This window comes from Sporobolomyces salmoneus (genome assembly GCF_050403485.1).
Source record: "Sporobolomyces salmoneus JCM6883 DNA, S_salmoneus_JCM6883_v1_ctg45, whole genome shotgun sequence".
Taxonomy (NCBI): Eukaryota; Fungi; Basidiomycota; class Microbotryomycetes; order Sporidiobolales; family Sporidiobolaceae; genus Sporobolomyces; species Sporobolomyces salmoneus.
In genome coordinates, this window is record NW_027481118.1 from 101,088 (window position 1) to 122,897 (window position 21,810).

General features: G+C 52.4%; 7 protein-coding genes across 7 annotated transcripts; 3 read left to right on the forward strand and 4 right to left on the reverse strand.

Annotated features, from left to right (window-relative positions):
* Nucleotides 1–192: 192 nt before the first annotated feature.
* On the forward strand, nt 193–3,035 carry STT3 (dolichyl-diphosphooligosaccharide--protein glycosyltransferase subunit STT3; the record flags this gene model as incomplete). The annotated part of the gene is made up of 8 exons (XM_076633847.1): nt 193–347; nt 414–471; nt 538–979; nt 1,038–2,202; nt 2,273–2,554; nt 2,622–2,710; nt 2,783–2,811; nt 2,877–3,035. 8 exons carry the CDS (start codon nt 193–195, stop codon nt 3,033–3,035), a joined length of 2,379 nt encoding a protein of 792 aa, XP_076486203.1.
* Nucleotides 3,036–3,269: 234 nt separating this feature from the next.
* On the forward strand, nt 3,270–4,999 carry JCM6883_000335 (uncharacterized protein; the record flags this gene model as incomplete). The annotated part of the gene is made up of 4 exons (XM_076633848.1): nt 3,270–3,526; nt 3,589–3,706; nt 3,789–3,932; nt 4,001–4,999. The coding sequence occupies 4 exons, from the start codon at nt 3,270–3,272 to the stop codon at nt 4,997–4,999; spliced, it is 1,518 nt and encodes a 505-aa protein (XP_076486204.1).
* A 246-nt stretch (nt 5,000–5,245) lies between these two features.
* Nucleotides 5,246–5,703, reverse strand: MRPL24 (mitochondrial 54S ribosomal protein bL28m MRPL24; the record flags this gene model as incomplete). Its single annotated transcript, XM_076633849.1, has 2 exons — nt 5,246–5,293; nt 5,380–5,703. The coding sequence occupies 2 exons, from the start codon at nt 5,701–5,703 to the stop codon at nt 5,246–5,248; spliced, it is 372 nt and encodes a 123-aa protein (XP_076486205.1).
* Nucleotides 5,704–5,926: 223 nt separating this feature from the next.
* Nucleotides 5,927–8,229, forward strand: ADE2 (phosphoribosylaminoimidazole carboxylase ADE2; the record flags this gene model as incomplete). Its single annotated transcript, XM_076633850.1, has 4 exons — nt 5,927–5,954; nt 6,196–7,161; nt 7,218–7,960; nt 8,023–8,229. 4 exons carry the CDS (start codon nt 5,927–5,929, stop codon nt 8,227–8,229), a joined length of 1,944 nt encoding a protein of 647 aa, XP_076486206.1.
* A 304-nt stretch (nt 8,230–8,533) lies between these two features.
* JCM6883_000338 (uncharacterized protein) lies at nt 8,534–11,060 on the reverse strand (the record flags this gene model as incomplete). Its single annotated transcript, XM_076633851.1, has 3 exons — nt 8,534–9,532; nt 9,598–9,916; nt 9,979–11,060. 3 exons carry the CDS (start codon nt 11,058–11,060, stop codon nt 8,534–8,536), a joined length of 2,400 nt encoding a protein of 799 aa, XP_076486207.1.
* Nucleotides 11,061–12,003: 943 nt separating this feature from the next.
* Nucleotides 12,004–12,846, reverse strand: JCM6883_000339 (emp24/gp25L/p24 family protein; the record flags this gene model as incomplete). Its single annotated transcript, XM_076633852.1, has 3 exons — nt 12,004–12,432; nt 12,506–12,588; nt 12,714–12,846. The coding sequence occupies 3 exons, from the start codon at nt 12,844–12,846 to the stop codon at nt 12,004–12,006; spliced, it is 645 nt and encodes a 214-aa protein (XP_076486208.1).
* A 719-nt stretch (nt 12,847–13,565) lies between these two features.
* ESP1 (separase) lies at nt 13,566–21,774 on the reverse strand (the record flags this gene model as incomplete). The annotated part of the gene is made up of 20 exons (XM_076633853.1): nt 13,566–13,791; nt 13,849–14,013; nt 14,078–14,493; nt 14,548–14,817; nt 14,874–15,433; nt 15,494–15,751; nt 15,815–15,997; nt 16,067–16,233; nt 16,296–16,450; nt 16,520–16,744; nt 16,802–17,041; nt 17,108–17,261; nt 17,324–17,513; nt 17,577–17,684; nt 17,751–18,273; nt 18,340–18,828; nt 18,898–20,058; nt 20,121–20,422; nt 20,491–21,010; nt 21,076–21,774. The coding sequence occupies 20 exons, from the start codon at nt 21,772–21,774 to the stop codon at nt 13,566–13,568; spliced, it is 7,011 nt and encodes a 2,336-aa protein (XP_076486209.1).
* Nucleotides 21,775–21,810: the final 36 nt, after the last annotated feature.

The following is a 21,810-nucleotide window of genomic DNA, read 5'->3' on the forward strand; positions in this document are numbered from 1 at the left end:
AGCTGGAGTAGATTATCAGAGTATTTCCAAGTAAGTCAGATCCGAGTATGAGTCCAGCTATCCTCGCGTGTTGGAGGTAGAGCTGAGGAAAGATGAACACCTCATCTCCTCGACAAGCTAAAGCGCCGTAGCTGACGATATACTGTCTCATAAAATCGCCTAACAGACCTCCGTGCTGTTCCAACCGCAGTCATGGCGAGCTACAGTTACCCACCGCTGAAATTATCTCGCACCACTTCGGAAACTTGTCGTTCTTTCCTACGGACAGTCATCCTACTCTTGATCGCTGGAGCTGCTGTAGCATCTCGAGAGTTCGCAGTAGTCAGATTCGAGTCGATCATCCATGAGTGAGCGAAGTTTTCATATAGTTCTCTTCTCGAACTAAAATTTTGACCTTGGCTCTCGCGAAACAGATTCGATCCATGGTTCAACTTTCGAGCAACTCGGGTGCTGACGCAGGAAGGGTTCTATGTGCGTACGGAAGGATCTTTGGACGAGGAGCTTGAGCTGATTCGTCACGCTTCCATGTACTCACAGGCGTTTTGGAATTGGTTCGACCCGACAGCGTGGTACCCGCTCGGTCGAGTCGTTGGAGGAACCCTCTATCCCGGTCTCATGGTCACGAGTGGACTCATCTGGAAGATGCTCCACACATTCTCGATCCCGGTCGACATTCGAGAAGTTTGCGTTCAACTCGCTCCCGCCTTTTCCGGTTTAACGGCTCTCGCAACCTATTTCTTCGCCAAGGAGGTCGGTCAAGAAGGAAGTAAGGAATCGACGGGTCTTTGGGCGGCGTTATTCATTGCGATTGCCCCTGGTTACATCTCGAGGAGTGTTGCGGGAAGTTACGATAATGAAGCGATCGCGATTTTCATCCTCATGATGACGTTCTACCTATGGATCAAGACGGTCAAGACTGGTTCGGTACTCTACGCTGCTATCACCGCACTATTCTATTTCTACATGGTCGCTGCATGGGGTGAGGGAATCTCTTCCTTCCCACTCTCGTTCTCGACTGATCAATTTGACGCGTGCAGGTGGATACGCCTTCATCACAAACATGCTACCACTTCACGTTTTCGTCCTCCTCCTCATGGGTCGATACAACGCTCGACTCTACACGGCCTACTCTTCGTTCTACGCGATCGGTACTCTCGCCTCGATGCAAGTTCCCTTCGTCGGATTCCTCCCTCTCTTCACCTCGGAACACATGTCGTCTCTCGGAGTATTCGGTCTCCTCCAAATCATCGCCTTCGTCACTCTCGTCAAATCCCTCGTCCCCCCTCGTCAATTCACGATCCTCTTCCGTTCCGCCCTCGCCTTCGGTATCGCGATCGGAGTCGCCGGACTCTGGTTCATGACAAAGAGTGGCAAGATCGCCCCTTGGACCGGTCGATTCTACTCTCTCTGGGATACCGGATACGCGAGAGTTCACCTTCCCCTCGTCTCATCGGTATCGGAACATCAACCTACGGCCTGGCCCTCGTTCTTCTTCGACCTCCAAATGCTCGTCTACCTCTTCCCCGCCGGAGTCTACATCTGTTTCCGTGAATTGAGGGACGAACACGTTTTCGTCATCATCTACTCGGTCCTCGCGTCGTACTTTGCGGGAGTCATGGTTCGACTCATGCTCACCCTCACTCCGGTAGTCTGCGTCGCAGCAGCAGTCGCCAGTTCTTCCCTCTATCAAACTTACCTCGACCCTCGCGAACCCGACACTTCGGTCGTCGTTTCGGCTACTTCTCCCTCCTCCGCGACCCCTACAACGCCTTCTACCACCCAAAAGGACGACGAATCGATCGTAGCCGAAATCGAGGGAACGAATGGAGCAGTCGAAAAGAAGAAGAAGACCAAGAAAGTCAACTCCTCCTCTCCTTCGACAAAAGCCCACAAAACCGGAATCTTTGGACTCGACGCCCGCTTCATCCCGATTATCGCCTTCACGTTCATGTCGTTCCTCTTCGTCCTCCACTGTACCTGGGTTACTTCGACCGCCTACTCATCGCCTTCAGTCGTACTCGCGAGTCGAGCTCCCGATGGTTCTCAAGCGATCATCGATGATTTCCGAGAGGCGTATTATTGGTTGAGACAGAACACGAAGGAGGATGCCAAGATTATGAGTTGGTGGGATTATGGGTATCAGATCGCTGGGTTTTCGAATCGAACGACTTTGGTCGATAACAATACTTGGAACAATACTCAGTTCGTGAAGTCTCACTCCGAAGAGGACGTATTCATTCGCTGACTCTTCGTCGTCTGATTTCGTGGACAGTATCGCAACGGTCGGAAAGATCATGTCAGTTCGAGAAGAAGCTGCTTACCCATTACTTCGCAAACACGACGTCGATTACGTTCTCATCATTTTCGGAGGACTCCTCGGATTCTCCGGCGACGATATCAACAAGTTCCTCTGGATGGTGAGGATCTCGGAAGGGATTTGGCCCGAAGAGGTTAACGAACAGAAATATTTCACGCCGAGGGGAGAGTACCGACTGGATGATCAGGCGAGTGAGACGATGAAGAATAGTTTGATGTACAAGATGAGCTATTACCGGTAAGTTGTCTCTCTCCAGTCAGTCAATTTGCGTACTGTGTACTGAACAGCACGAGCCAACCTACAGATTTAACGAGTTGTTCGGTGGAGGACCGGCTCAAGATCGAGTACGACAGCAGACGATCCCTGCAGCTTCTATTCAGCTTGATACTCTCGGTAAGCCAGACTCTCTGCCTCTTCGTGGTGGTCAATTTCGAAGGCTGACTCGTTTGCGTTTCATCGTTTCAGACGAAGCTTTCACCTCCGAGAACTGGATCGTAAGTCGCCGACCACTCGACTCGCTATGCTATCCTATCACTGACAGCGACCTTCTCGTACGCAGGTTCGTATCTACGCCGTCAAGAAAGAAGACAACCTCGGACGAGATCACAAATCGGCAAACGCCTTCAACGCGGGAAAGAGGAAGAAGAGGAGTCAGTTGACGTCGAACCTAGGGGAGAAGCAGAAGAAAAAGAGTAGCAGTAGTAGTAGGAAACCTTGATTGAGACATCAAAAGGAATAGATGTGTGCGAAATCTGCTGAAAAAAATGACAGAATTATCTTGTTTTCGATGGACGAGCGACTTTCCGCTTGTGTTCTCCCGTCGTAGGAGTTCCATCTGCATCAGGTCTGCGAGCAGTAGAGCTTCCGCCTCTTGCAGACGTTTGACGACGAGACGAAGCTCTCGCTACGAAATGATTTCGAAACGCCTTTCGCTTCCGCTTCACCACTTCAGATGGCTCCTCGACCTCGACTGGCGCGCCTCCTCGCTCCAACTCTCCGAGCAGTCTACTCGACACCCACTGCACGTCTCCCGCCGCTCCTGTCTCAATCCCTTCATCATCCTTCAACTTCATCAACTCCATCTCGAGTTTCCCTCAACGGATGGATCCGCTCAATCCGAAAGCAGAAGAACATATCTTTTGCAGTGATATCTGATGGTACCAAAGTCGACGGGGTCCAGGTAGTCTTGCCGAAAGGGTTAGAAAAAGGGTTCGTTGATCTCATCTCCTCTCTCCTTTGCCTCCACACAGCTGATGAAACGCGGCGAGTAGCTTGACAGTAGGATGTTCAGCTAGTCTCGAGGGAGAATGGGTCGAGAGCCCAAAGCAGGGAAGTGGGAAAGAGTTCAAGGTTCAGGAAATCAGCTGGATAGGGGAATCTGACGCAGAGGTGAGCTCTTCATTGTCTTCGAGAGGGCTCTCGAGAGCTGTAGAGTGCCCTTTAAACTGACCGTGCGCGTCGGTTGGGACAGACTTTTCCGATACCGAATACGAAACAAGGAATTCCTCTCCCTCTCTTGCGACATAACGCTCACCTGCGGAGTCGGAAACAAGATATGGCGAGTATGTTGAACATCAGGAGCGAGATGAACTGGGCAATGACGAATCACTTCCGGGTTAGTCTTACGATTTTACGCTTCTTTCCGTTGCGATGACTGAACTCTCCGATTCTCTCGCTGTGCAGAATGAAGGGTTTATCAAGGTCGAAGCTCCGATCATCACAAGTTCAGACTGTGAAGGAGGTGGAGAAGTCTTCAAGGTCATCGACGCTACGCCTCCTCCTCCGTCAACAATACCAAATCAATCTTCTTCTTCTCCTCTGTCTCCCGCTACTACTCCCTCGCGCTATCTCAGCGTCTCCTCTCAACTCCATCTCGAAGCGATCGCATCCTCCCATCCACGAGTCTACGCTCTCTCTCCTTGTTTCCGCGCCGAAAAATCAGACACAGCTCGACACCTTCAAGAATTCTGGATGTTGGAAGCAGAACTCGCCTTCTTGGCTCCAGAACCTTCAGAAGCACTCGAACAAGTGATGCAAGTGACAGAGGACAGCGTCAGGGCAATCGCGAGAAGGGTTCAAGAGATGGACGATTTCGATTATTTGGCGAATACGAAGAATGGGAACGATATTGGATTGAGGAAGAGAATCGAAGGGTTGTTGATGGAGGAGAAATACCCGAGAATGACTTATACGGAAGCGATTAAAGTGCTTCAACGGGAGGAGGAAACGAATGGATCTCGATTCAAATTCAAACCTGAGTGGGGAGCGAGTTTACAAACGGAACACGAGAAGTACCTCGCGGAGGAACACGTTCGAGGTCCTCTATTCGTAACGGACTATCCTACTCCGCTCAAACCTTTCTACATGTTACGAAACCCTTCATCTCCCGACGAACCAGGTCCTACAACCGCATGTTTCGATTTACTCGTTCCTCAACTTGGCGAACTCGCTGGAGGATCCCTTCGTACCCATTCGGCAGAGACTTTACTCGAAACGATCAGGGAGAATCCGAAAATGAAGGAAGAGGATTACGATTGGTATCTGGATCTGAGAAAGTATGGAACGACGAGACATGGAGGGTTCGGATTGGGATGGGAGAGGTTGGTTGGATTGTTGACGGGGATTTCGAACGTGAGGGAATGTATCGCGTTCCCGAGAGCTGGAGAAGGAAGTAGGTTTTAGCTTAGGAATGGAAAGCTTCTTTCCCCATGAGCTGTACCAACGGACTGCAGTCGAGAGAGTAGGCAGTCGAGAGAATAGGGTTGCCTCCCATGAAGGACGTTTGAAGCTCTCTCAGGAAGCGGACTGACCTCGTACTCCCAGGGGGAGCGAAAATGAGTGAAGAGGGAAAAAAACGATATTGCGATTGATTTTACATCTAATTCTAACACTGCGTCTCGGTCGTCGTTAATCCTTCACAGAACCCCTTCATAGTGCCCGTCGTTGCATCTTTGATCTTGCGTGCGCTTCTTGGACCTGCGAAAAAACGAGAAACGTCTATTAGTGAGCTCTCGTAACTTAACGACGGCTAGCGAGTTCGCGCGTGAGAAGCAGAAACGTACTCGTTGCCTCAGTTCCATTCCTTTCTCGCCTAGCCTCTCCGGTTTCATCCTGAACAAGTAAGCATCCAATCCACCTACTTTATCAATCGTTCTCAACGCTCCCGCCGTCACCTTCAACCTCAATTTCTGCCCCAACGCTTCACTCCACAACGCCTTTGAATGTACGTTCGGTAACCAGGTACGTCTCGTCTTGTTGTTGAACGTTTCTCCGACGTTGTTTCCGGATTGAATCGATCGACCGTCGTAGAGTCCGGTTTGGAGTCGTTTTGGGTTCAGAGCGGACCGAGAAGTGTTCTTGAACAGGGAGAGGGTCGGCTTGAACATGATAGAAGGACTGGAAAGGGGAGAGAGATGAGAGGAAAGAGGAGAGATGGGAAGTGTCGAGGAGCTCTGATTCGCTTCTGCGCTGGAGTAAGGTGGTCTGGTCGAGTCGGACGAGGGGCTAGAAAGGGCAAATGACTGAGTACAGGGTGAAGGCAGAGGAGAAACCCAAGGAAACAATTCTTTCTCATCTTCATCAACGACTTTTGCTTCAACCTCGACAGAAATGGACGATCAAGTAGTAGGTGTACTCGGTGAGCTAATAATCTACATTCCGGGTGGTCGCAGTCGCTCTCGAGGTCGAAGGACAGCTGTATCAGGAGGTTCTCTCGAGTCGGAAAGGAATCGCTATCTTCCACTGCTCTTACAGCAAATGGGGACGGTCAAAAGCTTCGTAAAGCTGTTCGGGATCTTTATGAGCGACACGGAGCATCCAACTTTCGCTAGACACTGTCCTACGCTGACTTTCTCTTGACTCAATTTGACTCCCTCTAGGCGGAGGTCAACTCGGTCGCATGCTCCTCCAAGCTGCTTCCCCTCTTTCTATCCCCGTAGTCGTCCTCGATCCCGAAGTCACCGCTCCCGCGAAACAAGTTTCGTCTCCCCACCTCTTCCCCATTTCCGCTTCTTCTTCGACTCCTCTTCGACACCTCGACGGTGCTTTTACTGAAGCAGCCAAGATCCGAGAACTCGCTCAACAAGTAGACGTCCTCACGGTCGAAATCGAACACGTCAATGTCGATGCTCTGCAAGAAGTCGCAACTGAATTCGCTTCGAACGGAGGACGATCAGGCAAAGGACTCAAAGTCTACCCTTCCCCCGCTATCATCCGAACGATTCAAGACAAGTACGCTCAGAAGGTCCACCTCGCTCAACGAGGAGTTCCCGTCGCCCCCTTCCTTCCCATTGAAATCGATTCTTCCGCTCCCGTCTCCTCTGAAAACCCTTACCAACCTCTCGTCCCCTCCGTTCAATCCGCCGTCAAGCAGTTCGGCCTACCTCTCATGCTCAAATCGAGACATCTCGCCTACGACGGAAAGGGCAACTACCTCCTTCGCGAATCCGACGAGAAATCGATTCAAACCGCTCTCGAAGCTCTCATCCCTCCTTCCTCCCTATCGACTTCGACTCGAGCTCTCGGCGATCGTCTCTATGCCGAAAAGTTCGTGCCGTTCGTCAAGGAGGTCGCAGTCATGGTCGTTCGAGGTGCTTCAGGGGAGACTCGAGCTTACCCCGCCGTCGAAACGATTCACCGGGAATCGGTCTGTCATATCGTCTACGCTCCCCTAAGACCGCCGACGGGACCCGAATATGGAGTCGGAACGAAACAACGAGCATTGGATGTCAACGCACACAAGTCGGTTAACGAGCGAGCGCAAGAAGACGCTCAAAAGGCGATTGATGCGCTAGGAGAAGGCGCAGTCGGAGTATTCGGTGTCGAAATGTTCTTGATGGCAGATGGTCAGTCTCCTTCCCCCTCTGTTTGATACATGGAAGCTAATCTCGCGGATTCGCAGGTTCGCTCCTCCTCAATGAAATCGCTCCTCGACCGCACAACTCTGGACACTACACGATCGAAGCCTGCAACCTCTCTCAATACACCGCTCATCTCTACGCTATCCTCTCCTTCCCGCTCCCTCCTCTCAACTTTATCCCTCAATCCGCCGCTATGCTCAACCTCCTCGGCTTCTCTTCCGACGCTCGTTCCGATTTCCTCCAACCGAACGGAGTCGTCGCACGAGCTATCGAACTCGGTGCCGCTGTTCACTTATACGGTAAAGCCGGATGCAGGAAAGGAAGAAAAATGGGACACATTACGGTTCTCGGAACTTCCGACGCCGAAGTGAAAGCACAAATCGAAGAACTCTGCGAACTCCTCCCTGGAACCTACGCCGATAAACGATCATCGAACCTCGTTACTCCCGAAGCACCTTTCAATTCCCTTTCGCCGCTCGTTTCGATCGTAATGGGTTCGGATTCTGATCTTCCAACGATGAAACCGGCCGCCGCGATCTTGTCGTCGTTCAAGATCCCCTTCGAACTCTCGATCGTTTCGGCTCATCGAACCGTGTTGAGGATGGAGGAATTCGCGCACAAGGCGGCGGGGAGAGGAGTGAGAGCGATCATCGCGGGAGCGGGAGGAGCAGCTCATTTACCCGGAATGGTTGCGAGTTCGACGACTCTACCGGTCATTGGAGTACCTGTCAAGGGTAGTGTTCTCGATGGAGTCGATTCCCTTCACTCTATCGTTCAAATGCCCGTAAGTTCTCTCCTCGTCTTTCTTTCCTCTCTCGACCTCAGCTCACACGACACTTAAATCAGCGAGGTATTCCCGTCGCGACGGTCGGTATCAACAACTCTACGAACGCTGCTCTCCTCGCCGTCCGAATTCTCGCAACTTCGATCCCTCGGCTTCAAACCGAAATTGAAAGTTACGCCGACCGACTCGAGGAAGAAGTTATGGGTAAAGTCGCGAAATTGGAGGAGATTGGATGGGATGAGTACGTTACGAACGTTCTCAAGAAGTAGATTCTCTCCTTGTTTCGCTTAGACTCTCTATCTGTATCGACTTGAAACATCAATATTACTCTCGACACCGATTGGAGCGAGAAAAGAGAGAGAGAGGAATGATTGAAGTCGATTCAACATGTGAGAGGAAAGAGAGGTATGCAAACTGAGCGAGAGAGGAATCGAGTAGGAATGAGTAAATACAGGGAGCGAGAGAGGCGAGGATAAACAAGCGGAGGGGTGCGTGAGAAACAAAGAAAAACAAAAACGAGGTTGAGGGTATCGATTAGAAAGAGCGAGATAGCGTTAACAATGTCCATTGAGATCAAGTAGAGAGTCCTCCGTTCTCCTCCGGCTGATCAACCGAGAGCGGTTTCTTGACTCCGTCTTCGACTCTATCGTCGTTCGACTCGAGAGGCAAAGACTCCTTCCCCTTTCCTTTCCCTTTGTCGACGACGATAACTTCCGTCCCACCCGGCATCACGACGTTCTCTCGACTGCTCCCAGGTCCTCCTTGTTCCGTCTCCCCATCGGCATCATCAACGAGGTCTCTATCCGTCTCTTCCCCTCCAGACCCGCTTCCACTTCTCGTCGCTTCTGCGCTCACACCCGTCGGTCTTTCGACTGCTTCAAGAGCGGCGTCGAGACTCATCGGTGTACGTAATGAGCTTCCAGGAACGGCTCCCCCTCCCCCTCCTAGCATTCCCGTGAGATGTAGCGAGGAAGAATCGGCGAGAGTCGAGAGGAACGTGTTATTAGGAGGTGTTGTTGCGTTTGCGAGACTCGCATAGAGGTCGGAAGGGGTCGTTGCGGAAAGATGGGAAGAAGAGAACGGCATTGGGAGAGGTTGAGAACTCGACGAAGGACTCGCTCGTTGCGATTCTCCATCAGCCGCTTGATCGTCCTCCTCCTCTTCCTCCTCCTCGTCGTGATCGCCTTCTTCTTCCTCAGGTAGATCTTCCTCGTCACGTCCATCTTCGACATCAATCGGAGAACTCGGTTGTTCAGCGATCGAAGGTGCCCTCGAAGAAGGTCTCGACCTCCCACCTCGATGCGGCGTGACCGTGATCCCAGGAGGTAAACCATCCGGACCTGCGATGGCAATCGCTGAGCTCCTCCTCGAGTTCCCAGGTCGTCCACTTCGGATTGAACCGGCGCGGGAAGCGGGTTCTTCGGCTTCTTCGACGGGGGCCATCGAAGGAGGTTGAACGACTTCAGAGGAGGGTTCAGTAGAGGGTTCGGGAGAAGCTGCTGCGATGAGAGGTTCTTCGACGACGGGCAGTTCGGGAGGATCAATTTCGACGTCGGCTTCGAGGTCGGCGTACTGTTTTAGAACGAGGCGAATGAGCTTATGTCTCCGACGACGAGAACGAAAGGCAGGGAACTCACAGTTCGACAGAGAGGACAACAGAAACCCGGGTAATTTTGTTCGACGAGAGGTCGGATACATTTGAAGTGGGTAACGTGCGAACAAGGAGCGATGAACAAAGCTTGACAGACGGTGACCGGGTACAAACAGATACAACAATCTGTGATCGAAGCGGCTGCTGCTGCTTGTTGTGCTGCGGTAGGAGGAGCAGGAGCAGATTTAGGGAGGGCGGAAGAAGATGGGTGAGAAGGGGTTGCGGTCATCGCGGTACCAGAAGTTGGAGTCGGTTCCATCAGTGATCCTCCTCCGAGTGCTCGTAGTTGAGCGAGAGCCGCGGTACTGTGAAACAACAAACAACCTCATGAGACCACGCCCGGCGAATCATGAGATGGAAGACTCACTTGAAACTATTCGCTCCTCTCTGCCAAGCTCTGTTCAACTCGACTCGCATCTTGACACATCTGTAAATCTCCTCCGTACCACCTTGATAATCCACTCCAAGTTGTAGCACATCTCCATCTTTGAGCGGGAACGGTCTACTTTCCGAATTCGGAGCGCTCAATCGAATGTGATTGAGGAAAGTACCCGAACTCGATTTCGTATCCTTGATGAAGAATTTCCCTGATTCATCCGTCCAAATCTCTGCATGACCCCTCGAAACGACTTTGGATTTGAACGCGACTCGAGCTGGATCGGTAGGAGTCGATCCCGCTTGAGATTGATGGTGGTTCGAACGGTCCGTGAATCGTCCGACTTTGACGATCGCGTAAGGGGCGAGATCTCGTTCGATTGGTTCAAAGTGGAGAGAACGGGAAGATTCGAGATGAGGGACGAGTCGAAGTCGTTGATTCTCAGGAGCCGCAGATTCACCGGAAGTCGCAGTTGCTGAAGGTCGAGCTGCTGCAGATCCACTCGGAGTCGCAGGTCGAGAATCGGACATTTGGTGATCGCCTCCGCTCTCGTTCCCCTGACTCGTGATTGTCGTCGCTTGAGGAGGTTGAGAAGAACTCCTTCGATGTCTCGTTCTCAACGAGGATGACGCTCCTTCTCCTGCCGATCCACCTACATTCGCTCCATTCGACGAAGTTCTCTTCGATAACGACCTCCTCAACGCAGGGAATCCATAACCGTTTCCCCTTTCTCCCGCGCCACTTCCTCCCGTTGGTGAAGGAGGTTGATCTCCCGCGTTCGAACCAGGTGAAGTTGTTCCTGGACTACGTTGTGCTGATGAAGTCGTCCATCCACGAGGTCGTCTCACGAGGTTCCCCAAGGAGAGTCCGAATCGATTCGACGAAGAAAGGGAAGGGGAAGAAGGTCCGCTTAATCCGGTTCCGCTTGCGCTAGGGGACGAAGAGAGTGGTTGGGAGTTGCTACCGAGGTAAGGGGATCGAGGGGGTTGAGCTAAAGGAGTAGGGAGTGGAGAGGAAGCGGCGGGGGAACCTGGTCCACTTCTTTCCCCGATCGCGTCGGTTGAACTGTTCATCGGTACTCGTCGAGTCTACTGAGCTCTATGGCGAGCTATGAGCGGGTCGAGAGGTGAGGAGAGGGAGAATTGAGGAAAAGGTCGAGTGACGCTCAATTTAAAGATGAGAAGAGGGCGGGAGAACGCGGGGTAGTCGGATGAAGGGGGAGATGGACAGTCGAACGGCTGTACAGGTCGGGAGTTCTGAGTCGAGTTTGATCGAGTGAGACGAGGTGAGAGTGGGAGAGAGAGTGCGGGGTGAAGGAAAGAGGAGGAGGAGGACCGCTTCAAACTATTCCAAGAGGGTCGTCACGGGTGTGGTCGATTCGCCTTTGTCTGTCGCTCAGGTGGAGGAGGTGAAAGGCGTTCTCAAAGATGCGTGAGAAAAAGACAAGGGAAAAAGTTGTGTTCGCCCTTCTCAGATTTCGCTTTCATTTTCGCATGGCCGGTAGCTCTACCTCGAACTGGCTCGTTCAATCTGTATGAAACGCTAAGCGATCTACGCCTACGGTAACATCGGGCCGTAGTCGATTTCAACGCTGTCTCGCGAGCAGAAACTAGTAGGAGCCAAGAACTCTCGTTTCTTCGAAAGAAACTCGTCAGCGCAGCGAGAACTCCCCCATCTCACTCTGCTACCCTGTCATTTGCCCACCCTGTCACCCAAGAGCAGCCATTCGGAAATGCCTCGAGAACCGCCGCGTGGAAGCGAGGCGGAAGAAGGTAACGAATCGAAACTCTCCGACAGTTCTGAAAGTTCGCACGACGTGGGTCTTCGAGTCGGTCTTCGAGGAATGCAAAGGTGGATGAACGATTTCGAAGAATCCTACTGCTGTAGTGTCTACACTGTTTGATCCGATCACCGTCTGTGAGAGGGAGGGGAGAAAGCAGGAGAGGAAGGGAAGAAGAACAGAGAACGGAGAGCTTGGTTAGAATCATCGAGGGAAGCAAGAAGTAGCAGAGGAACTTACAATTTCTTCGACTCGAAGAAGAGCCTGAGATGCCGTAACTGCCAGTAACAAGTCGCTCCCAACGTAACCAACTGAAACAAACTCCACCACACCGCTCTCGAATTCGTCTTCTCGCTCAACACTCGAAACTCTGCTTCCCTCTCCCTTTGAAACTGTTGTTCCCTCCTGATATCGGCTAATCGACTGTTCAAATCCCTCACTTTCGAAGCTAAATCTTTGACATGTTCCCGTTCTCCATCTTCGTCGACTTTCGCTTCTCCTACCGCAATGTCGAGGTGCATTCGAACGGAAGGAGTCGAGAACCATCCGCCGGTGTAGTTCGAACGGAGACAGATCGTATGGTCCCCAGCTTCGTGCGATGTGAAAGTGAATTTTCCTTCGGGAAGACCTCGAGTGTTGACCACTTTGTCTCCCGTGTCGACCTCCTGTTTCACTCAACGAGTAATAATGAAGTTCTACACCTCCTGACTTATGAGATCAAGGAGAGTAGAAGCTCACGGAGACGACTATTTGAATTCCTAACTGATCATTCACGATCCAATTCTTACTCGTTTCTTGCCATTCCTCCGCCTTGTAATGACCTGACCGTACCAATGCACCAATGCAGCCCAGTAGAGTGTAGCGCGAGCAAGGTATAGTCAGTTTGGACTGTTTGTTGAACCACGTAACACGCGAACAAGAAACAAGATTCTCTAAAGAAACGCACCAACTACGATCGTGTCTTTTGGTAGTTCCTCGAGGAAACATCGGTTCTCTCCCGCGTTGAGGTAGAAATATAGCGCGTTTGATAGTTGAGAGAAGCCGAGGAGAACGAATAATGAAACGAGGAGGGGCCGCATCCTGGTCGAAGAAGGGAGGGACGTCGGGGGAGGGAAGGAGTGCTGGACCGTAAAGAGAAAGAAAGGGTATCTGGTCGAGCTGCCGTAAAGGGGTCGTCAAAGTGTGATGAGGTGTCGGGAACAGAGGGAGAGTTTCGCTCGTCAACTTCTTTCTCCGACCTCTCACTTCTCGTTGGCTGGAAACACGGGGACGACCCCCCGAAAGACTATCATGTAAGAGCCGGTCAGTACTGTGCCGGCCAGGCTTTCAGCTGACCCGCTTGAATCATTGCAGTTTCAACTTTCGTTTCGTTTCTTCCAGGTCGTTTCTCGTCTTACCAACCTCCTTAGCTTGCCGGACGACTTCCTCTGCGACATCTTGACCGACGTAGACGCGAACTCATGACTTCCGCCTGTTCTAATCATCGCTGTTCGACAACAAGCTTAGGCTTTTCGCTGCGATTTTCGATTATATCGTAAGGCGCTTTGCGACGTTTCACCGCCAAGGTCTGCACTCTCTTACCAACGTTCCGGAGGTACAACACCGTCGGACACCAGGGACCAAGCGGGCTCGGCGAATTCTGGCGACGCTTACTTCGTGAGAAGAACAGGTTACTCTAAAGGAAGCGTAAAGCGCACATGAGGGAGAAATGTTGACCGGTTCTTGTCGTGGTTGCAAGTGCGTAAATATGTCAACAATAGATAAAAACAAGATACCTGGAAAAGAGTGCGAAGTGGATTCAAGCTTGATGGGCGAAACGAACGGGAATTCCGTAAACAACGGGAGCCGCTCCATTGAGATAGCGCAAATTGCAGACGTTTCGAGACTGGGCGACTGCCGAAGTGAGCGAGATTGGCGAGGGGCTGGCAGAAGAGGGGATGATGCCGGATTTCTCAAAGACGGATTGAGCGAATTTGTCGATGTCTTTATCCGTGACATCCCAGAGATTCGCGACGAGAGCGGGGCTACGATGGGAGAGACAGTCAGCAAGTGTACGGATCTGAAGAAGCGGATGCACTGACCATCCAGCGATGATGTAGTTGTAGGGAGTTCCGACCGGGTCAAAGTCGCCTTGATCCTTGAGAATACCTGAGGAACAACCCCAGAGCATCGTGACCGCGCATTTCGGTAAGTGACGAATCACTCGGCGTCGGATGTATTGTTCCGCTCCTCCGTGACCAAAGTACCTGAATTCAAAAGGGAGAGTCAGTCAGTCTGTGCTCACTCTCTCCTCGAGACGACGGAACTCACAAGAACAGATCCTTCGACGCGAGAGCTGATTTGACTTCTTCCTCGAGAGGAGCACGTCCGATAACCCCATCCCAATTCGCTTCGTTCGTTTTCTTCTGCAACCAAGGTTCGAAAGTTCGTTGAGTTGCGGCGAGATCTCCTCCTGGATTGAGCACGAAAGCGGCTCGAGCTGCGTTGACTGTCATCTCGTGCGATGAATTGTTTGCGGACGCAAGGTCGAGTCGATCACGGAGGAAAGAGAGCGAGGGGAGACGGCTGACGGAACGACCGAGGAGACAAGGGAGAGACTCCCAGGGGAAGGCGGCGAGATCCTTGTCGAGCACCAAGAAAGTGTGTTCGTCCGGATCGATAGGACGTTTAGGAGCCGATTTTGTGCCGTGAAGTTCCTCCAACGCTTCTCGCAAGTCGACGACGACCTGCACAAAGCGAGTGTCAGCTCGACTCGACTGTGGATGGCTGAGTGGACTGACCTGATCGACATCGGTCTCATCACAAGCGACGGGAACACCGCTGAACTGGAATGCTTCCGTCATGAAGAAGAAAAGATCTTCGAGATCCTCCTCCCGACTCGTAGCGGGTAGAGCAGCGACGCATTCGACGATCGCATCGTTGAGCTTGAAGCGAGTTGACTTCTTTTCGTTTGCAGCTCGAACGATTCCTCGCTTGAGAATTCGCTCGATTCGAGATCTGAACGACGCAAATGATTCCGCCGGGTGGGCTCTCACATCGCAGAAGACGCTCTAGTAACGTTCAGAGGATTAGCACACGAAATCGTATGAGGGAGCAGTAGACGTACTTTGAACGCTCCGAGCCAGTTGTCTTCGATCATCTGGAGCAAGTCTTTCAAACGGTTGTCGAGATCCTGCCTCTCCTTCCACCACGCTTCTCGTTCCTCCCTTGTCTTAACGTGCTTCGCGTTTTGAGAGCTGAGCTTAGTCGAAGCGATGATGTTGTTGAGTTCATTGATCGCGTCGTCGTAAGTGAACGATTCGTCTTCCCCTTCTCGTCTCGCGAGTCGATCGAGAGGAAGCTTGAAAACAACTGGTTCCGAATCTTTGCGGTGTCGAACGATGATGAGGTTGTCACGTTCGGAGGTGAGATGAAGCGAGATGGTCGTCCATTTCGGGGGGAGGAGAGACGACATTGATGGATCAGTGAGAGCTGGTTCGGGAGTTTCGAGGCGGTAGCGATCGCGCATCGTCACGAGTAGGCGACGATCGGATGACGGATGTTCGTCTCCCTCTTCTTCGACAGACGGAGCAGGCCAGAGGAGATCATCTTGTCGAATCGTTTGAGCGAGTTTGTGATCGATTGCGTCGAGCATCTCACGACGGAGGGTGACAGCCGTGCCGAGATCTGTGCGACCGGGTGATGATCAACAGAGGCTTTGGGTTGCAGAACTTCATAAGGACGTACCGAGAAGGTGAGCAACGCTGACAGCAGCTCGTTTGCTGGGTTTTCCAACGTTCGCGTGGAAAGTTCGCATCGTACCGGTGATGAGGGATAGTTCCCGTAGCTTGTTGGGTTGAGATCGCGAAGCGCTGTAAGCTGCAGCCCGAACGAGGAGACCATCGACGTCTTTGAGCGAGTTGAGGATCGTCGGTCCAGTTCGAGGCGTCCCGATCTTGACGGCGATCGTAGAAAGCGAGATACTCATCGCCGGAATCGATAGAACTATTCGAGTAATCTAGCTGAGTCAGCTTCGGACACGAAAGAAGTGACTCAGAAGGAACTAACCGGAATCAGGGAGCATTCCGAGTACGGGATCAGAAGTGCATCTCGAGAGCATGTCCTGGAGGTGAAGTGAAGCGAGCAAGAGAAGTTCGTCTGCCTTGTCCTCTTCCGACGAGGAAAGCTTCGCCAAGCGGCGAAGGAGAGCTTGACTTTCATCGGTTTTGTTTTGGAGTCGGAGAAGAGCGACTGGTTCGATGAGAAAGAAGAGCTCAGCTCTCGGCGAGGTCTGTCTCGTCAAGCAGAATGAGATCTCACCTTGCATGCGGACAATGAAGGCGTGAGAAGCGGGAAGGACCCAATCCGCGTCTGAGCCGCTTCTCGCTCCCGGAGACGAGAAAGGGTTGAACGGCGAAAGAACCTTGGAAGCTGATCGTTGTTGAGCCGGAGAGAGCGACTTGGCGGAGATGCTGCGTCGAACGGGGCTGAATGATGCGAGCCTCTTCGGTCAGTGGCAACGCAGAAGACTGAGGCAAGATTAGCTCACGTTTGTGACAATTCTGCCTCGGCGGCGCATTTGACGAATACCTCCAGATGCTTCTGCGCTTCGAGCAGCGAGCTATACGCTTCCTGATGCAGACTATTGCGAAGGAGGAGATCCGCTCCTAGGCGTCGAACCTCGATCGCTTCTGCACAGTTTGCCTAGTTTTTCCAGAGACAACGAGTCAGCCGAGGAAGAAAACCCTGAAGCTCAGTTGCGAAGATACTCACGTCTCCGAGCGTTAGCTCGACCTGTTCGAGATCGTTTCCAGCTTCCTCCCACTTTCGGAGAAGGATCTTGACCTCTGCACGAAGAGCGGTAGCGCGGGCAATGAGTCGTTGCGATCCGAGATTTTGAGCGAGATCGATCGTCTGCGAGGCATAGAACTCGGCATCTTTGGGAGATCCTCGAACGAGGTGCAAAGTCGAGACTCGGAGGATTGATAGAGCGAGTTGCTGTCACAATAGACGGTTAGCTGTGAGTACACGCCATGAGAGAAGCGAACAACTCACGTCTGCTAGTTGCCAGGCGAGACCGGCGTGAGCTCCTCCTAACGCGATCTGGTAAGGGTTTCTCGGAGATGAAGCGAGATCGTTCAGAGGTGTAACATGATCGTTTGGCTGAGCATTGAAGGTGGAGGAAGCATCCGAAGTTGGCTTCTTGACAGGTTCGAGACGAGCGATGTTGTTCAGAGCGCGATCGCAAAGTCTCATCGCTTGAAGGGCGGGTGCGAGTGAGCGAGCGAGATCTCCCTGTGTAACGAGCGCGCGATGAGCACGATAGACATTGACGAGATTAGCGCAGCGGATACAGCTTACTCTGCGATGTAGCATCCAAGAGTAGACGCTCGAAGCGAGAGCGACTCGTTGGAGGATCAAAGTCATTTCGACAATCTTTGTCGAGACCGATGCTGTTGCGTCCGGACTATTGATCGATTCGGCAGTGGTCATCGCTGACTCGTAGGAGCGAGTACTGCGGTCGATAAGGGTCAGTCACCAGGCCTCTACACCGACAAGAGAGGGAGAAAAGCGCACGCTCGATCGTGGTTTCCGATTGAGGCGAAGTATTCTGCGTGGATGAGCAAGCGAAGGATCTCACTCGAGGTATTTGAAAGAGCTCCACTGCTGGTTCGGTGTTCGGCTTGAGCGAGAACGGTTCCAGCTCGCATCGTCTTTCCGAGAAGCAGATACTCGTGAGCGAGGAACGAAGACGCAGTCACGAAAGCTGAAGGTTCGGGAATAAGCGTCATTTAGGAACTATACGAGATCATGGAGTAAGGCTACGTACCAGTATCATTCTCTGAAGGGAGTTTAGCCGAGAGCCTTCGAAGGAACTTGAGGAACGACATTTTGAGCAGAGAGTGACCGAGAGTACCGAGTAGGTTCGTCATTGTTTCTGCAAGATGTATCCCCGTTAGTCGTTACAAAGATCATCGAGACCAGGACAGAAGAAGAAACGTACCGAGTAAACGATAAACTTTCACAGGATCATCGAGATTCGATTTGAGGTTTTCCCCTTTCTTCGCTGGAGTCGGCTTGAACTGTCCTATTCTCTCCAGAGGGTCCTTCTCGGGGGGAGTGACTTGCTCCTGAACGGCGCCTGCTCCCCGTCGACTAGCGGCGAGAGTTCGAGAAGTTTGAGGAGTCTTGAGGGTCGTTTTCACTTTTGCGGGAGTTGCCGCGGCAGCTCTCGTTGTTCGTCTTCGAGTTGCTGCTGCAGGTTGAATGACGACGGCAGCGATAGGCGACCTGACGGGACTGGCCTGGAAGGTGACTTTCGATTGAGCCGCGATCGGAACTGAAGGTGAAGCGGGTAGATCGCCTTCGAGAGCTTTGCGTAGGATCGATAGAGACTGTTTCGCTTCTGCTTCGACGAGAGAAGACGAAGAGGTGAGTCGAGAGTGATGGGCGTGAAAGCCGAGGAAGAGGTGAGAGAGGGAGAGATGTTGAGCCGAAAACGCCGAGAGAGCACCATCGCGACCAGTCTGCGCACGGTAGGAATAGAGCGTGAGCACGATGGACGGATACAGGAGGGAGAGAGAGGAACGCACCATTGCGGGTGACGAACAAAGCTCGTCGATTTCAGCCGCGAGTGCTGCCGGTTTCAAATCTTGAGCAACGTGACTTCCGACACAGAGTTGCTGCATTGTTCTGACGAGTACGCGAGCTCTCCTGAGAGGGAATTCCGATGCTGAGTAGACCGATTCGAGGGAGGCGAGAACGGCAGAAGCTGCTCGTTGGGAAGAGGTTTGCTCGGAGACTTGGTCGAGCGCATGTAGTTGGAACTCGAGAAGGATTCCTCGAAGATCAGGTGATAGAGAAGTTGTGGAAGAGGCGAAGGAACCGCCGAAAGAAACTTGTTCAGGTGAGAGGAGGAGGTCAAAAGTCGAAAGTCTGGTCGCACGATCGACGAGCTTGACGAGTGGACTGTAGGTTTCGATCAGGTGAGATAGTGAACGCTGTGAGGCATCGACCGAGAGCTGTTCGAGGAGTGTCGGAGGTTGAGCGAGGATCGCAGCCAAATAAGCTCCGTGAGCAGCCTGTCATAAGTCAATGATCACCCGCTCAGCCTCGCATTTCTGAAGCTGCTAAGATGGGAGAAGACTGACCTTCTTGTCGTCGATGACATGCTGGGCGAGACCCAACAATTCCCATCTTCTCCCAGCGTTCTTTTCCAAATCATTCCTGATTTTCTCCCGATCTTCCCTTCTCTCCTTCGCCCTCTTCGCCTCTTGCAACATCTTCTCTTCATTCACTCCCTCTGAGTCCTTCACACCGAGCCCTTGCATTCCTTCGACGAGGTTGTTCTCCTCACGATCATCCTTCGCGAATTCCATCAACGTTTCCCTCGTCAAAAGGCAAGATTGCTCTGCGAACCTGACAGCTCCATCCCCCCTACTCGCCGAAAACAACCTCGCACCGATGTTGTAGAAGACTGAAGCGATCGAGTGAATCGGATAATCCAAATCGAGGTCGAGTTTCGATGTCTCGCTCGAGTCAGGGGAAGGGGGTCGAGAGCGGAGGAGAGGTAGAGCTCGAGAGAGATAGGCGTAAGTAGTCGAATGAGTCGTTCGATCCGAGATGGAGAGACTGTCGTGAGCGAGTAGGATCAAAGTTTCGACTCCTTTCGAGCGCATCAAACGATTTCGATCTTTCGTTTCGGTATCCTCCTCCGCCTTCTCGGGTCTAGACTCCTGTGAAGCGACTTGCCGTTCGACGACACTGACGAAGGCGTTGAGAGAGTCTCGGACAAGCTTGTGAATCTCGGAAAGAGCGGGATCGGTTGGAAGAGGAATCGGTTTCGAAGATCCGGCGAGAGTGACGAGTTCATCGGACCTCAAAAGAGTATTTGATTTGCCTGGAGGAGTTCGGATGAAGCGGCTGAAGATGGAACGGATTTGATGAAGCGAGTGGTCGAGTTCAATTGCGCGAGAACGAGGAAGACCGTTCGAATCATTCGGTGTTGAGCTCGTGGACAGCGACAAGAGGTGAGCTGCTCGACCAAAGTAGGCCGGTGTCCGTCGTAGAGCCTCGAGGAGCGTTTGAGTCTCTTTCGCTTGAGTCGGGTCGGATGACTTCGTGAAGAGATCGAAGAGAGCGAGAAGACGATGTAGCGAAGCGACGAGGCTCGACGCCTGAGAAGCTGGTGGGATTTCTGGGCCTGTCGACTTGGTCGGAACTGCGTTCAGAGGTGGAGAGGGCGAGCTGGAGGGAGAATCGGAATCGGGGAGGTATTTCGATACGTTCGAAACGAGGGAAACGTCGTTGGCCTAGTTCAGGTTCTCAGTTGATCAGTGATGCTTTCTCAGAGCGAGGCAGGACCTTGTCGTACCTTTCTCGCGAGATGTAGAACGACCTGACACAATTCCGTCCACTCAGCTCCAGCCCGTGAATGCGACGAATGAAGACCCTCCAAGCTTTGCATAACCCTCGTGAACGCATCTCCCGCTTCTTTTGCGATTCGTTCTGACGAATACGAGTAAGGAACGCCTTGTGCTGATCGACCGTACCGAAGAAGGATTTTGCGATGTTGAATGTGAAAAGCTGCTAGTTGAGAGGGAGACGAGGGGAAGGTCGAGGCGGAACAGAAGCAGAGTAAAGCTTGGATCCGAAGGTTGAGTAGAAGTTCGGGAGCTAGACGAAGGAGAAGCGCGTTTAGGTGTCAAGTTTCGAAAGCGGAAGGGAGAACAAGACGAGCTCACCAACTTTGTCCTCTGCACTGCTCGTACCGTTCGTAATCGCCTGAAATAGTCCTAGTAGAGTCGCATCCAGCTTCTGATCCGTCAAAGCTTTCTCCTTTTCGTCCATACTCTGTTCCTTCGACAGATTCTCCCACATCCGGTTCCAGTCGAGCGGTCCTCCGTCCCTACCTTGTCCATCATTCCGTAGTACTTGTTCCAACTTTTCCACGCGTAACCTCTGACCTTCTGACGAAGATGATAAAGTCGAAGATTTGAAGAGAACGGAGAGGAGAGATTGTTGAAGCGCCAAAACGAGCGGGACGATCTCTTGCAGTGTTGGGCGCCGGATCGAGGTTGAGAGGGTTTCGCTGAGGGTTGGAGGGGAGAAGTAAGATTGTGGAGGGAGAGGGACGACGAGAGAAGTAGCATGGGCGAGGAGAGGTGAGGTCGGGGGAGGAATAGATGGGAGCCCGGAGAGGGGAGTGTACCAAGACAGGATCGAGTTCCGCATCGCTGATAGTTCAATCAGAGCATATCGATACTGCGAGGGTAACATCCAGGTCAGACCGCGTCCTATCGGAAACGAGAGAGAAAAGCAAAACTTACGAGTTGAACCTGAATCAATTCTGCGATGAACCTTCCCGCCATCCCTTCTATCGACACTCGTTTGTTCCCCAATCTCAGATTATCCCTTCCGAGTTCTCTGAGCACCCTGAATGCTTTCCCTGCCTCTTTCGCTACTGATTCAGCATTTTCCTTTTCTTTTCCGTTCGTTCGCCCCGTAGCCGTCTTTGACGTGCTCGTTCCCGGTCTCGCCGACGAAGAAGACCTCGAAGAAGGCGTGGGAGTAGCCGCACTCGACTGTGAGGCTGGGGCGGAAGGTTGTTCGGCTCTGTAACCTGATTTTGCGAGATTCGATAAAGTCGCGAGGGAAGCGTTGATCGTCGCCGAAGCTTGTTTCGCGCGTTCATCTATCGAGAGTTTAGACTCCTCTGGTAACTCTGTCGGGGTTTCTGAGGCGCACTTGAGCCGGGAAGTCGAAGGAAGAGGTTTGTTTTGAGCGGTTGAACGAGCGAGAGGTTTCGTGCTGGTCGATCCAGATGGGACGCGTTTCGTTGTACTGGCCGTTCCTGTTATTCGTGTGGGTCTCTTTGGTGCAGTATCGAGCGCAAGGGAGGCGAGGTTGTCGACCAAGGATGGCTCAACTTCGGTAGGAGAAGCAGCGGTGCGAGTTGTACGAGCTGTCCTGTGTGGTAGCGCTCTGGTTTTCGATGGTGCTGGAGGTGGTCTCATCGCGGTCGGCATCCTCTCAGAGGCGAACGGTCGTAGTGAAGGAACCAG